Source organism: Capsella rubella, unplaced genomic scaffold (assembly GCF_000375325.1).
Source record: "Capsella rubella cultivar Monte Gargano unplaced genomic scaffold, Caprub1_0 scaffold_5, whole genome shotgun sequence".
Taxonomy (NCBI): Eukaryota; Viridiplantae; Streptophyta; class Magnoliopsida; order Brassicales; family Brassicaceae; genus Capsella; species Capsella rubella.
In genome coordinates, this window is record NW_006238919.1 from 11,896,771 (window position 1) to 11,911,028 (window position 14,258).

Consider the following 14,258-nt stretch of genomic DNA (forward strand, 5'->3'; position numbering starts at 1 on the left):
TAAATGGGTTTTTTATCACTGAAAGAAATAGAGAGAAGTGAGAAAGAGTAGTGCAGACAATGTGCTCGACGAAATTCCTGAAGGCATCTAAAAGCGAGATTTTCGACTTCTAACTCTAGGCCCACAGGTAAGCCTTTTAAGTGTGGCTTTGCGAAATGTTTTTGTGCACAGAACCTAAAAAAAACTTCGAACCTTCGTCTGCGATACAATCAAATTTACGAAACTAGTTCTCCAACTCGTCGAGACTTCTCGACTCGCGTGACTCGGGAAGACTTGGCTCGTTTAAAGGTTCAGGCTTATCCTAGACTCTAGTACTGAGGCTGATTGGTAGAAATAAACGCAAAGCTTGTATTAGGAATCATGGAAGCGAAGAAAGTGACAGAAGAGGAAGAGGAGAGATGGAGGAGAGAGATAGTAACAAGCGTGATGAGATTAGTGAGCACGAGATTGCCTCAGACAGATCTAATCTCTCTACTTCTTGTTAGCCCTTGGCTCTATCGCACCCTCGTCTCCTATCCTTCTATTTGGCTGGTAACAAAACTTTGACTTGTTCTCAGGTCTTCCAAGTTTTCTGTATTATACTTATCTGATACAAAGTGTTGATTGTTGTCTCTTAGAACATTGATTTGCGCGAGATGACCAATGCAGGGGATCGGCTTTTAGCTGCGCTGTCCTTGGTTAGTTAAGCATAAAGTTTGATACTTTGATACTGGTCAGTGCTTGATTTGAGTGTTTGGAAAGTTTGAGCAGAAGTAACTCATCGTATTTTCAAATTGTGTAGCCAAGATATCGGCAAGTGAAGCATATCAATCTTGAATTTTCCCAGGGTATTGTGGACAGTCATCTTAATCTTGTGAAAGCCCGGGTAACTTTTTTGGCAGACTCTACCACTACGACTTTTATGTGAATTTATGAAAATTTGACTACATAGATCATTCTAGCCATTTGAACTTCTGAAATATTCTATTGGCTGCTGTATTACAGTGCCCAGATGCTCTCTTAAGTTTAAAATCCTTGAATCTTAATGGGTGCCAAAAGATTTCGGACAGTGGAATCGAAGATATAACTAGCATATGTCCAAAGTTAAAAGTTTTCTCTATCTACTGGAACGTGAGGTAGTATACTGTCTGACTCATTTGTGTCACTCTTCTTGATTTTATTACATCAGACGAGCCTAATTCTAGATATAATTCTCAGGGTGACCGATGCTGGCATTAAACATCTAGTGAAGAATTGCAGACATATCATTGATTTGAACCTAAGTGGCTGCAAGGTATCTTTATATATGTCGTTCGAGTTTTATTTCTGATGGATAGCTGTGATTATGGCAGTGTCTTACACATATGGACGCCCCTTTCTCTTCGATGTTCTCTGTTTGTATTAAGTGAATAATATGAATTGGATGTGCACTAATTGATGCAGAGCCTAACGGACAAAAGTATGGAGCTAGTAGCTGAGAGTTATCAAGAATTACAGTCACTGAATATCACCAGGTAAGTTGAAAAATGCTGAAGTCTTTACTTTTCAAATACTATTTTTCCTGGTGATAAAAAATCCATAACATTGTTGCATAATATCATTCTTTGTTTGTTGATTGTTTATAAAGATGGAAGCTTTATTTCTATACATTTTAATTAAAGACTTATGGTGTTTGGTTTTGGTTCTTCACGATGCCGCCAGGTGTGTTAAGATTGCAGATGATGGTTTACTTGAAGTGCTACAGAAATGTTCCTCTCTCCAGACCTTAAACCTCTATGCTCTTTCAGGGTATATAATCGGCACATTTATTTGTTTCTCGCTACATTGATAAGCCAGCTGTTTTGAGTTCTGGAACTGATATCGCAATTTCTTGCAGCTTGACTGACAAGGCCTACAAGAAAATATCACTTCTAGCTGATCTAAGGTTCTTAGATCTATGTGGTGCTCAGGTAGGAGTCGGTGTATCCCAATTACATGGTTGCACTATCCTTTTTCCCTTGTGGATGGTTGAGTTTATTTGAGATCTTGGATATCTTTCACTGTCTTGAAGATTATAACTTAGGGATTGATTGCTAGCAAACCATAGTACAGATTATATACGTTGAAAATGGTTTTCATATCTTTGATAGAAATCTGTAACTAAGAGTGCGGCTTTGGTTGCCAGAATCTATCTGACGAGGGGCTTGGTGACATAGCTAAATGCGACAAGCTAGAGTCTCTCAACTTGACATGGTAAGCTAAGTCGTCTCCCCCTTTCAAGAAAGATAACAAGCAAAGAGCTGCGTTTTCATTTAAAATGCTTCTTAAACATGGCAGGTGTGTGCGTATCACAGATGCAGGTGTGATTACAATGGCTAATAGTTGTACTTCCCTCGAATTTCTCAGGTATTTTATTCCAGTTCTAGAACTATTTGCTTTGTTGTTTTGACAATGAATCTTTGTTGCTAACACCATTCCGAAAAAATGCAGCTTGTTTGGAATAGTAGGAGTGACTGATAGATGTCTGGAGACTCTCTCGCAGAGATGCTCTAGTACACTGACCACTCTTGATGTCAATGGCTGCATCGGCATCAAGGTGTGTACTGTTGACTTTTTTCTACAGAAAATATTTAAGTTTCTATGTTGTGGCGATGCTCTAGACTAAACACTTTTCTCTTCACTGTTGTGAAAACACATGGTAATTTTGCAGAGACGAAGCCGTGAAGCGTTGCTTCAGATGTTCCCTCGTCTGACATGCTTCAAAGTACACAGCTAATTTGCTCTCATTATGTCACGATTCTCAACAGGTGTCGTAATTCTACCATTAGTTATAATGGCTTCCAGTCACATTACTCTTGTCTTAATCAGTCGCGGTATGTTTTATTAACAAGCCATGGTTAGGCATGTCAATAAGGGCTAAAGCCCGCGAGCTAGTTTGGCCCGGCCTTGAAAAACATCGGGTTCGGGCTTAAATATATATGTCCAGAAAAAACCGGGCTTTTTGGGCTAAGTCCATTCGGGCTAAAGGGTTTTTTGGGCTTAGCCCGGTCGGGCTCGGGCCGTCCCGAAAAGCCCTTATACAAATATATTTTGAATTTTTTGAATATTTTAGTTTGATTGAAAGATTTGATTAATGTTATAGTTTTCATATTTACTTACTAGTCTTACTTATTACTTTTAAAATCTTTATACAAAGCTAAAACTAAATATATATATATAAGTATCATGATTTTGAAATCATCAAAATATCTATTAAATTTTGACTCTATCTTATACTTTAAAGTATTTTAGTTCCATGTTTTATTAGGTTAAAGTGTAAATAATTTATTTGGCTTTTATTGTTTTCTCTTAAATTAAGTTAGTTTTATTGAATATTGATAAGTTATTTAAAATTTGATGCCTTATTTTTATAGTAGACCTTTAAATATAGTTTTTAAAAAACTATGATGAACTTAGAAATTGATTTTTTTTATCGGTAAATAAAGCCCAAAAAAATCCGAAAAGCCCTGTACCTCTGTTAGGGCCGGGCCGGGCTCACATATATGAGGGCTTTACGGATTTCGGACCGGGCTGGGCCGGGATAGTCCGATTGACATACCTAGCCATGGTACATTAAATACATTCACTTGTACAATTATAAGTTTGTCAAAAAAAAACAAAAAAAAATATAAGTTTCACTAAACCAAGTTTGACCCTTGACTTCTCTCTTCCTGTGACACTAGTTGAACTTGTAGAGACCCAATTATTCGTTTAAATATGGGCTTCCATTTTCCAAGCCCGGAACACATTATGGACAAAGCCCAATATAAATATTTTTTAATATACCGTAACTCCGTAAGTAAATCTGATAAAATAGGCAAAAATTGAAAATGAAACAGATAAGTACGAGCGATCATAAATCCTCAAAATAAGATTAACCCATATTACACGTGTCGAATTTATTTGATGGATTAGTACACACAATAATAAAAATACGCCTAATACACAGCGGATTAGTACTCGACGAGCAAAAAAAAGAAATATCTATAACGGAATCAGATATTTTTTTTTGTTAATGACCCACTTGGGTTGGGTTTGTGTACAGATATAAATACCCCTAAACCTCTCTTCCTTGGCGCTTCTTCGTTTCTCAGTTTTACTCTGCAACATCGTCTCTCTCAGTTTCACATCACATAGCTACCAAGTTTCGAAGCTTTTCTTTGTTCGTATCAGGAGAGGTACTGCTGTTTTCTTCTCTTTTATCTTTTCCATCGTCTTCGTCATTCTGATTTCCTTGTTTCGTAAATAGATTACAAATTCGTTTTCGATTGAATCTGATGTTTTAGCTTCATGAAGGAAAATAAGTTTTGTGATGAAAGTAGATCTGCGCAAACAGTCACCAAATTTTCTTGTTCTCGATTTTGGAATTTTTGATGAGGTTTTTTTAATTTTTGTTTTTGTTGGTAATTTTGTTTGCAATCTTTTGATCATTGGATCCAGATCCAGTCATGGCGGGTGCAGTAGCAAGATTCGTGAAAAAACTTGATGTTTGGGATCGATTGAAGTTGATATCATTACCAGTCATGGGTTGCGTATTACTACTACAGAAAAGGCAACTCGATCGTGTGAGAGAGCAGCGTAAGCTTTTGATTGATGACTACGTTGCTAAAGGAACCATCAGATTCATGGAGGAGACAAAGAGTGATTGATCGATCCGTCGCTGATTTGAAATGAATAATAATAATTGCTGATGATAGCCCCATGTCTGTGACTGTGAATTTGCTGCTGTTTTAGCTTTTCTTTCTTTTTTTTGCCAAAGGGTTTCTATGAACAGGAAAACTAAATAACTCTTTGTATATGACATATGCTTCAAAGAGTTCTAATCTCTCGTTATATATCTCTAGTCAGATGCTATGAGTTTTTCAATAAGTTTTATTAACAAGCCATGATAAATACATCTGCTTCAGATTAGATTATATGATTCGTATGGATGTGTTTATTTATTCGCTCAGAATACAGAGATGATTTTTACACTAAACACCATATTGAGAGAGCTCCAGCCATCACTATACCAAATTGCTTCTTACCACTTCCTTTGATGCTTGTACTTTTCGACACTGCTGCAATATTATTTTATTTGTTTTTCTTTTAGTTCCGAGAAGGCTAGCAGGAATCAAAACTGTAAAATTCGTGCTAGTACTAGTAGTACCTTTATGTCCAACATTCTGAGACGATTCAGTGAACTGCTTAAATATCTGAGAGGCTGGTGAATCTAGAGGCAAATGTAAAAGCTCTTCTTGCAAACAAAAATGAAGCAATGAGGTTGACACCATGCAAAAAAAACTGATGAATTATTCAACAAAACATTTTACAAGGTATCTGGTTATGAAATCTCTCACCTGGGCATTTTGAGATATTTGCAGGGACGTGACAAGCGGAAGGGAGGCTCATTGCACGATTGGCATCAACTTTGAACCCTAAACCAGGATCATCTCTGTCCTTGACAAGAGTACATAGACATTTCTTGGTCTGCCCTTTGTCTATGTTTACCTTGAGTGTGCTGCAACATGTTGAGTCTGGAGCTTTAGCTTTGTTTGTTACGAAAGGAAGACACGAGTAGAGATCAGACATGGCATCCTGACATCCCTTTAGGTCCTGCTTCAGGTCTGATCTCACACCAAGAAACATTACTGCTACTGTTATGCATAGAGCCAACATTTGAGGATTTTTATAAGCCATCAGTTTATTCAGCAGATTAAGAACTCAATATGGCTTTTTATAAGCCTATCTACAGACTTGTTTCTTGCTCGCATATGTTTCCCCTGTTGGATTGATTGATTACTCAAGAGTTCTATTTCTGCAAGAAACTTGATTTAAAAAGCTAATATAATGAGTACTAGTTGATATGTCTCGTGTCTTAATTGAAATTTGAGTTTGTGTCATTGGAGGCTTACATATAAATATAGTAAGTTGTTCACAGTTCGTTTTCACAGTCTCTGCAAGATATCCCACTAGTACAGAGAGTAGGACACTGATAGTTAACGCTCTAGGATTAAAGTTTTATGAGGCAACAACCATATAAGACACAGTTTATATGCTTTAAGCTGAATTGACTGTAAACTTCAGTCACCATTTCTTGAAGAATCTAATGTTTACAATGTTACAATGAGGCAAGCCAGTGAAGACAAAACCTACTGGCAAAGAGGAATAACTATAAAAAGAAAAACCAAACGAACCAAAAAAGATATCATACTTCTTACACTGAGATCAAAGTAAATAAAACTGAGATACAGAGTAGAACGCAAGCGAAAAACCCAGCAGGAGAAAATCCTGGGACATGGCATGCGTTCTTCTTCATGTAGCTTAACCATCTCCATTGGAACCAATCTTTGAGTGGCATTTATTACAGCTGCAGTATCTCTATGCAATATTGTTTCATCTGTGAGTTTGCAGCATCAACGTCTGGCCCTAGGCATGCAGCGGAATTCAGCCAAAAGTGCAATGTGATCAGAAGACCATTCGGGAGATGGAAGAGCTGTGTCCTTCCTCAAGCTCTCTTCATCCAACAGTTCCAATAATGATTCCACCGTTAGCGTATCCGCTGGAAAAAAAAATAAAAAAATACAGAGCAAAATGTTTACATGACAAATAAATCTGAATTTAAAGCAGGCATTGGCTGTGAAGCCAGAAAGTTATTGCTTAAGTTAACCTGTGTAAAATATGTAATCAAGTGTGCCTATAAAGTCTCTGGTACAGTTGGTAAACAGTGGTTCATTTGATGCAGGATCCATTTTTCTCCTTTGCTGCTCAGCAATATGGCTGCCTCCCATTCTTGCAAATGATGAGTAAGCACTAACCTGCATTGCTCACAAGATGAGACAATTATCCATAAGTTCCAATTTTAAAGTTTAAACGCATGTCTTTTGCATCACTTTCCCGTTTTTGGGAAAGATAATTACCAGTGGTAGCTGATGAGTTAGCTTGGTGTGAGGACGCAAAATTCCAAGAGGATCGACCATCAAATCTGGGTGTAATGGATCGATCTTTCCCATCGCAAGAAGTGAATGAGGAGCACTGAAAGATTTAGAAGGAACTCTTAAGTTAATTCGGTTAGAGACCATAATCATAATTTAATAGACTTTGACATTTTTGCAATTTGGGCATAGCAATTAATGAAAAACAGCCAGACCTTGCTGGTACTGTGTTGAAATCTCCACAAACAAGCATTGGAATATCTGCACTGGCAGCTATTTTCTCCAGTCCCTTCAATAATGTGTGAACCTAATTTGAGCAAGAATGATTATTAATTAGTAGTGGTGTTGGGACTGAAATCGGAGAGTTCTTTTACAATGAGAAATAAAGACCAACCTGCCAGAGCTTTACATCCTTCAGTTCATGAGAAACATTTACATGCGTGTTAGCCTGCACCCATCAAATATATAAATATCACCACGAGATCTTTAAGGCAGAAGAGAAGGTGGAAACACATAAAATTCAACTGTAGCATCATCTTTTACAACAAAATAGATGGAAAACTCACTACACAAAGTAGCTGGCGCTTCCCAGGATTTTCTGCAGCCTGGTTGCCAAATTTTGCTTCCAATACAACTATTAAGGCGACATTGTCCTAAAAAGAAAGAGTCTAAATTAGTTTTATATGAAAGACTAACACAAAGAACGTGTGGAAACAGGAATCGATTTGGCATCTCTGAGTACCTTAACCAAACGATTCAAAGCAGCTTTCTTCTGAGAAATAGGAATAAGGGCTTCAGTCAAAGACTGGGCAGCCTTATTGAACTCAACCTAAATGAGAAGCGTGATGATTTAGCAAAAGGACATACATAGATAGGTAATCAAGAGGAAAACTAAGATATACCTCGTATTTTTTAACATGAGAAAACCTGTCTCTTCTAAAAAAAGTAGCACATCCATCGATTGTGTTCGTATTACCAACGAAAACCTAAGATTATTGAGAATATGTTATGGTCAGTACATCTAGTCACATAAGTGACCAGCAAAAGGTTATGAGGGGTCTAGGTGATGCGTCCAAACAAACCTCATTTGTTTTCCTCTTGAAAAGAGCTTGATATCCATGCTTATCCAGCTCAGGAGCGAAAAACTCGTCGAAATGATCATTCTGTACCTGCAAAATGGAAAAAAAAATAAAAATTGGAGAGGTATTTATCCATAAACTAACTAGTTATTCATGAGTGCACATGATCATAATAAAACAGAAAGCAACTGCAACGTCTCCAAGTCTGTCAACCTGTGCCAAAAAAATATTTAACATACCTCTTGTAGACAAACTATATCTGCACGGTACTTCACAATTTCCCGTAATAAATTTTGTCTACGGTATGTCCAAGTGAGAGCCCATGTGGGGCAGTAACTGTATAAGTCGCTGCTAGCATATGTATCAGCCAATATATTGTAGGAGAGCACAGTGAATGATCCCATAGACAAAGGTCGCCCATTAGAATCCAGGTGTCCGATAACATCAGCTCCACTAACAGGGATCAGCCTTCGCGGAGAAGGTGATGGAGCTGGAATAACACGGGAGGTCAATATGGTACAAGAAAGGCCCACATTCTGTTTTGTCTCGGCATTGACCACTACACATTCAAACTTCAAAACATGGCCAATATCATCAGCCATTGGTGTGTATGTCTTAGAGCATCCAACCTCAACAAGTGTTTCTCCTCCAGCACCTGTCTTTTGAGTTATAGATGCGGGATAAACTGATGATGAACCATTCGTTAAACTACCACTGGTGCTGAGAATGCCAGATCCAGACCCTGAGCTATTCAAGCGAAGCAACTCTTCTTCATCATTTCCTTCTGTAGCAGCACTGGCAGCACGCTCGTGCAACACACGGTGGTGTTGCCACGCATCTGAAAAGCACTTGGTAGAACAGTGGTAGCTTTTGGAAAGAGGAACCTTAGACTTTAGACAGCCTAGACACTGCAATGTGGCCGGCTCAGATGGATGCACACTACAAATCGCAACTTTCTTATCACTCTGTACTCTATACCTGTGACAGATGATGCATCTTTAAATACAGAACCAAAGAGACAGACTGGAAACTAATAAACCCCATTTATATCATTTGCATACGAGCAAAGACTTGAACTTACTAAGAAACAGATACATAAATCACATCAGGGGATATCAAACAAAATTCTCAAACTTTCGTCGAAACAAGCTAACCCATGAGAAACTGGAGCAAAAACTAGTAAAAAGAAGCAGAGTAAAGAAAGCCAGAGGCTATAACTAACCATCTGTACTTCAAGAAGTGACCTTCAAGCGGAGCAGATTCCGGCACATCATCGGAGGTGGGTGTCTTATCCGGCCGCCGAAGAAGCACGTAAGGGGTAAGTTCGCAGCCAACAATAGGTATCTCCGACGGTAGATGCACCCGTATAACGCTAAGCATTGCTTTTTCCTAACTAACTGTAGTTCTCAAAGCAAATCAACACTAACGAAGCCCAAAGGTTGAGACTTTCAGAGAGATATATAAATAAATTGATTAAAAGAGAGCAGAAGCAGAGATAAAGCGGATCCCTAGCGGATCCGCCCTTTACTTGACCCTAAACCCCGCAAGCATGGATGAACCCTAATTCTTCCAGAACCCTAGATTATATCCCCCAAAATTTCTCAATAACAAGTTTCTCCAACCGCAATTTTTACGACCTAGAAAATATGAAATTGAATCCGAAAGTGGGATCGATAATTTTCGCTACGATTAAAATTTAATTTCCAAAGACAGACAAGGACCCAAAATACGCCGTATTTTTATTTTATTTTTATTAAAAAGGCTGCAATAATAACTACGAGTTTTTCATTTTATTTTTATTTTTATTTTTATACACAAATAGTATACTATTTACACTAATTACTGACAAGGATCTATTAACTTGTTTTTTAAAATTACATCATTTATTTGCCTTTTTCAGATTATCATTGTAATATATTATTCAATATTGGGTAGAGACTAGAGATAATTTAGTATACAATTTAGAAAATCATTAATATCTAAAATAGTGATAGCACAGACTCATACATAAGTTGGTATGTAAAAATACTTTTGCTGGCAATTAATTTTCGAAATTTGTCAGTAATTACTTTTGTCCAGACCACAATAAATATTCGTCTCTATCCAATCCTTGCTCTTCGTGTATATCACGCGCTAAGGTTAATTAATGCCGACACACAGTTTACTTCGCTATAGCTAAGTCGGCACGCGTTTCGTTATTGGAAAGCGGCAAGCAGTCTGAAAGAAATTAGAAAAAAAACGAGAAAGCCTTGTTGGAAAATAACTAATAAAAAGTTCCATCGACGAAATACAAATATCTCTTCATCTTTTTCTCTTTTTGCTTATTTCCCAGAAACCTTTGTTTCGTTTTGCTTCGTGTGCGATCGCGAGAAGAAGGCAAAAGAAAAAATTAGGGTTTATATTCTCAAGCTTTTTCGAACACCATTGATCCTTGATCTAGATTTTTTCTTCTATTCGAGTTTCTGAAGGTCTGGCTTTACATATCTTCTATGTGCATGGTGTCGCTAAATCTATGCAGCGTTGTCCTGTTCGATTTCGTTTAGCTTCTAGGGTTTAATGATTTGTGCATTTGTTGGTTTCAGAAATTGATTGTTCTCATTTTTGTGTTAGTTCATCGTGATTTTGTTTTGTTACGGCCTCCTATTGTTAGATTATTCGATTAGCTGAGGTTTTCTAAAGATTTTTTCTAGAGATAGTTCTCTCGAATCGATCTGCATTTTTTACTTCTTTTCCAGTATTTTTGATTTGTTGTCTGTTTCTCTTATTTCTTACATGCACTGCTGCAACTTATTTCTGGGGAATGAACTTGTTCTAACTGAAATTTATTACCATCTTATTAGGGCTTTTGATCAAACTCAAAACCAAGAAGTTGGAGGATTCTGGTAAGGCCAAAATCAGTTGTTCTTTCTGGGAGGTTTTAATTTGCAATTATGAGTTCAAATTCATGGGCTGATGTTTCTGAATCGGAGAGGGCACCATCTGGTGGTTGGGGTTATTCTCGTCCATCGCGTACCAACTATGTTCCTCCACATCTTAGGAGTCGTACGCCATCTTCCGAGTTTGCTGCTCCTTCACCTGGTAATGATCGTGGGGGATATGGTGGTGCACATAGTGGTTATGGTGGTCGAGGCCAAGGTTATGCTGGTCGAGGTTCGGGCTATGGAGGTAGAGGAGGTGGTGGTGGTGGTTGGAATTCCAGAAGTGGAGGTTGGGACCGTAGGGATACTGAAACTAACCCGTTTGGTAATGATGGAAATGCTGACCCGGCTGTTAATGAGCAGGACAACACAGTCATTAACTTTGAGGCGTATGAAGATATTCCCATCGAGACAAGTGGGGATAATGTACCACCCCCTGTTAATACATTTGCAGAGATAGACCTCGGAGAAGCTCTGAATCTAAATATCCAGAGGTGCAAATACGTGAAGCCGACCCCTGTGCAGCGTAATGCAATTCCCATATTGGCTGCCGGAAGGGATTTGATGGCTTGTGCTCAAACAGGGTCAGGGAAGACAGCTGCCTTTTGTTTTCCGATTATTAGTGGGATTATGAAAGATCAGAATATAGAGAGACCACGTGGAGTTCGGGGAGTCTATCCTCTTGCTGTCATCCTCTCACCAACAAGGGAGTTGGCTTGCCAGGTCTGAATCACTGGTATAATATCATAGTTTATGTGCATTCGTAGGTCAAATGAAGATTTCATGAAAAGACATCTGTTTTATGATTATTTGGCAGATACACGATGAAGCAAGAAAGTTCTCATATCAAACTGGAGTGAAAGTTGTGGTTGCTTACGGAGGAACACCTGTCAACCAACAGGTTTCTTTTACTATTTGATTACTGCTTCATGGCTCTGTATTTTTGTGTGTGTGTGTGTGTGAGAGAGAGAGAGAGTGAGAGTGAGAGAGAGAGAGAGATTAGTTTTGCTTTACCAAGCTGTAATTATACTAAAATTTTCTAGTGCGCCTTGTTAAATTATTTTCAGACTGTTTCTTTAGCTCTTAGTTTAGTTGATGACATGCCGTGGCTATTCTTTGCTCTGTAACATACCATTACTCCTCCTGTATATGTGGGTTTATGATATTTACTACTATTTCCTTACAATGAAAAGCTGCAGAAATCAACTACATTTCATGATAGTAAGTCTGGTGCTCTTGCTAATTTGTTCTTGTTTTGCTGTTTTACAGATTAGGGAGCTTGAAAGAGGAGTTGATATTCTTGTTGCAACTCCTGGGAGATTAAATGATTTGCTTGAGAGAGGTAGAGTCTCATTACAGATGGTAAGATTTTTGGCGCTTGATGAGGCGGACAGAATGCTGGACATGGGTTTTGAACCACAAATCAGGAAGATCGTTCAGCAGATGGACATGCCTCCTCCTGGTGTCCGGCAGACAATGTTGTTCAGTGCTACATTTCCTAGGGAGATACAGGTTGGTGGAACTCTTCACATGCCTTTTTCTATGTTTTCTCCATTCCGGAGGAGATTCAGCTAACTCTATCATCAGCTCTCCTTGTTCTGAGAATAACTGTCTTTTTATTAACTTGGATAAATCTGACTGACCAATTATCCTTTACTTGTGTAAATGATCTGATATTTCCATGGAGTAAGGAAGGATATATTAGTTCTTATGCTAGTGATATGAAAGAACAAGATAGTGATTCATCTGCTTGCTGTAGTTCCGTGAATTGTGCCTATAACTGTAGTAAAGAGTGAGATTTGGTAGGTCTGGGAAATGATAAGATGACCGGTACATGATCTTGTTTTTCTTTATTGTTGGAGGTCTCATTTCATTGTCTTATTAATGTTTATTGTTTAAGTTTAAACTTCCAAAAGTTTGGCTCTTAGAAGTTGTGTACTGTGCAACAAATGATCTTTTTCCATACCACATGCACATAGGTCTGATTTTCTTTTTGTGTGCAGAGACTGGCATCTGATTTTCTTTCAAATTACATATTTCTGGCTGTTGGAAGAGTGGGTTCAAGTACGGATTTAATTGTCCAAAGAGTAGAGTTTGTCCATGATTCTGACAAAAGAAGCCATCTAATGGACCTTCTTCATGCTCAGAGGGAGAATGGTAACCAAGGAAAGGTAATATGATTGATATCTTGATTAAAGTGTACATAGTCAATACTAGTGCTCCTTTTGGTCTCATGGTTCTTTTTCATTGTCTCTTTGTTCTAAATGATGCATTGTGGTTCAAGAGCACCTTGATGATCCTGTTTATTTTACCCTACAGCAAGCTTTGACTCTAGTTTTCGTGGAGACAAAGAAGGGCGCTGACTCTTTGGAGAATTGGTTGTGCACCAATGGTTTCCCAGCAACGACCATTCACGGTGATAGGTCCCAACAGGTAAGTGAGTTTTTGATATCAAAAAGAGAAGATTGTAGAGTATAGTTCAGTGGAACCAAAACCTAAAACCGTATTGTGTTTTTTATGCATACAGGAAAGAGAAGTAGCACTGAGATCATTCAAGACTGGACGGACACCTATTTTGGTTGCAACGGATGTGGCAGCACGTGGTCTTGACATTCCGCACGTGGCTCATGTAGTGAATTTTGATCTACCAAACGACATTGATGACTATGTCCACCGTATCGGAAGAACAGGCCGTGCAGGCAATTCAGGACTAGCAACTGCTTTTTTCAATGACAACAACACATCAATGGCCAAACCACTGGCTGAGCTAATGCAAGAAGCAAACCAGGAGGTCCCTGACTGGCTTACTCGATACGCATCTCGTGCTTCATTTGGAGGTGGTAAGAACCGGCGGTCGGGTGGACGGTTCGGTGGCCGTGATTTCAGGAGAGAATCTTTTAGCCGAGGCGGTGGTGGTGCTGACTATTATGGTGGTGGGGGTGGGTATGGAGGCGTTCCTGGTGGTGGCTATGGAGCAATGCCTGGTGGGTATGGAACCGTACCAGGTGGTGGATATGGGAATGTTCCCGGTGGTGGTTATGCACCCTATGGTAGAGGCGGTGGTGCTTACTATGGTGGAGGATATGGACCCGTTCCTAGCCAAGGATATGGTCCTGGAGTGGCTAGTGCCTGGGACTAAAGCTCTAACTTTAATTCTTCAAGAACCGATTACGTTCAATCTCTTACTTATCTCTATTGTTTATTATTAGGGGCAGCCACCGATGTGTAGGTTTGCTCTTTAAATGGTTATGTAGACACGACTCGTCTCTCTTTGTTCACTGTGAAAAAAGAAAACTCCTAGTCGACTATTATTTTATTTTCATGAATTATTGTCTTACACTTACCAAGCA

At 38.7% G+C, this 14,258-nt stretch overlaps 5 protein-coding genes across 8 annotated transcripts; 3 read left to right on the forward strand and 2 right to left on the reverse strand.

The window, feature by feature from the left end:
* The first annotated feature begins 346 nt into the window (after positions 1–346).
* LOC17887272 (F-box protein At3g58530) lies at positions 347–4,174 on the forward strand. 3 transcript variants are annotated; one of them, XM_023783398.1, is made up of 13 exons: positions 347–531; positions 618–677; positions 782–865; positions 985–1,115; positions 1,198–1,273; positions 1,423–1,493; positions 1,681–1,767; positions 1,856–1,928; positions 2,144–2,211; positions 2,296–2,364; positions 2,449–2,554; positions 2,669–2,765; positions 4,092–4,174. In XM_023783398.1, exons 1-12 carry the CDS (start codon positions 361–363, stop codon positions 2,732–2,734), a joined length of 1,062 nt encoding a protein of 353 aa, XP_023639166.1. In that variant the 5' UTR covers positions 347–360; the 3' UTR covers positions 2,735–2,765; positions 4,092–4,174. The 3 variants fall into 3 exon arrangements, with proteins under 3 accessions (XP_023639166.1, XP_023639165.1, XP_023639164.1); XM_023783397.1 differs by having other exon boundaries at positions 4,043–4,127; XM_023783396.1 differs by lacking the exon at positions 4,092–4,174 and having other exon boundaries at positions 2,669–3,026.
* Positions 4,092–4,838, forward strand: LOC111830720. Its single transcript, XM_023783400.1, has 2 exons — positions 4,092–4,175; positions 4,438–4,838. Exon 2 carries the CDS (start codon positions 4,446–4,448, stop codon positions 4,644–4,646), a length of 201 nt encoding a protein of 66 aa, XP_023639168.1. The 5' UTR covers positions 4,092–4,175; positions 4,438–4,445; the 3' UTR covers positions 4,647–4,838.
* Positions 4,631–5,705, reverse strand: LOC17886297 (protein YLS3). 2 transcript variants are annotated; one of them, XM_006292633.2, is made up of 3 exons: positions 5,337–5,699; positions 5,147–5,230; positions 4,631–5,057 (listed from the first exon to the last, which is right to left on the reverse strand). In XM_006292633.2, the coding sequence occupies exons 1-3, from the start codon at positions 5,674–5,676 to the stop codon at positions 4,966–4,968; spliced, it is 516 nt and encodes a 171-aa protein (XP_006292695.1). In that variant the 5' UTR covers positions 5,677–5,699; the 3' UTR covers positions 4,631–4,965. The 2 variants fall into 2 exon arrangements, with proteins under 2 accessions (XP_006292695.1, XP_023639167.1); XM_023783399.1 differs by having other exon boundaries at positions 4,854–5,054; positions 5,147–5,233; positions 5,337–5,705.
* Positions 5,706–6,032: 327 nt separating this feature from the next.
* Positions 6,033–9,683, reverse strand: LOC17885166 (carbon catabolite repressor protein 4 homolog 1). The gene is made up of 11 exons (XM_006290722.2): positions 9,213–9,683; positions 8,230–8,968; positions 7,994–8,080; positions 7,814–7,897; positions 7,654–7,740; positions 7,478–7,564; positions 7,306–7,359; positions 7,127–7,218; positions 6,897–7,011; positions 6,647–6,794; positions 6,033–6,538 (listed from the first exon to the last, which is right to left on the reverse strand). The coding sequence occupies exons 1-11, from the start codon at positions 9,368–9,370 to the stop codon at positions 6,393–6,395; spliced, it is 1,797 nt and encodes a 598-aa protein (XP_006290784.1). The 5' UTR covers positions 9,371–9,683; the 3' UTR covers positions 6,033–6,392.
* Positions 9,684–10,285: 602 nt separating this feature from the next.
* LOC17886538 (DEAD-box ATP-dependent RNA helicase 52) lies at positions 10,286–14,234 on the forward strand. Its single transcript, XM_006290664.2, has 7 exons — positions 10,286–10,458; positions 10,831–11,631; positions 11,726–11,809; positions 12,178–12,420; positions 12,912–13,079; positions 13,228–13,341; positions 13,436–14,234. The coding sequence occupies exons 2-7, from the start codon at positions 10,921–10,923 to the stop codon at positions 14,045–14,047; spliced, it is 1,932 nt and encodes a 643-aa protein (XP_006290726.1). The 5' UTR covers positions 10,286–10,458; positions 10,831–10,920; the 3' UTR covers positions 14,048–14,234.
* The last annotated feature ends 24 nt before the right edge of the window (positions 14,235–14,258 follow it).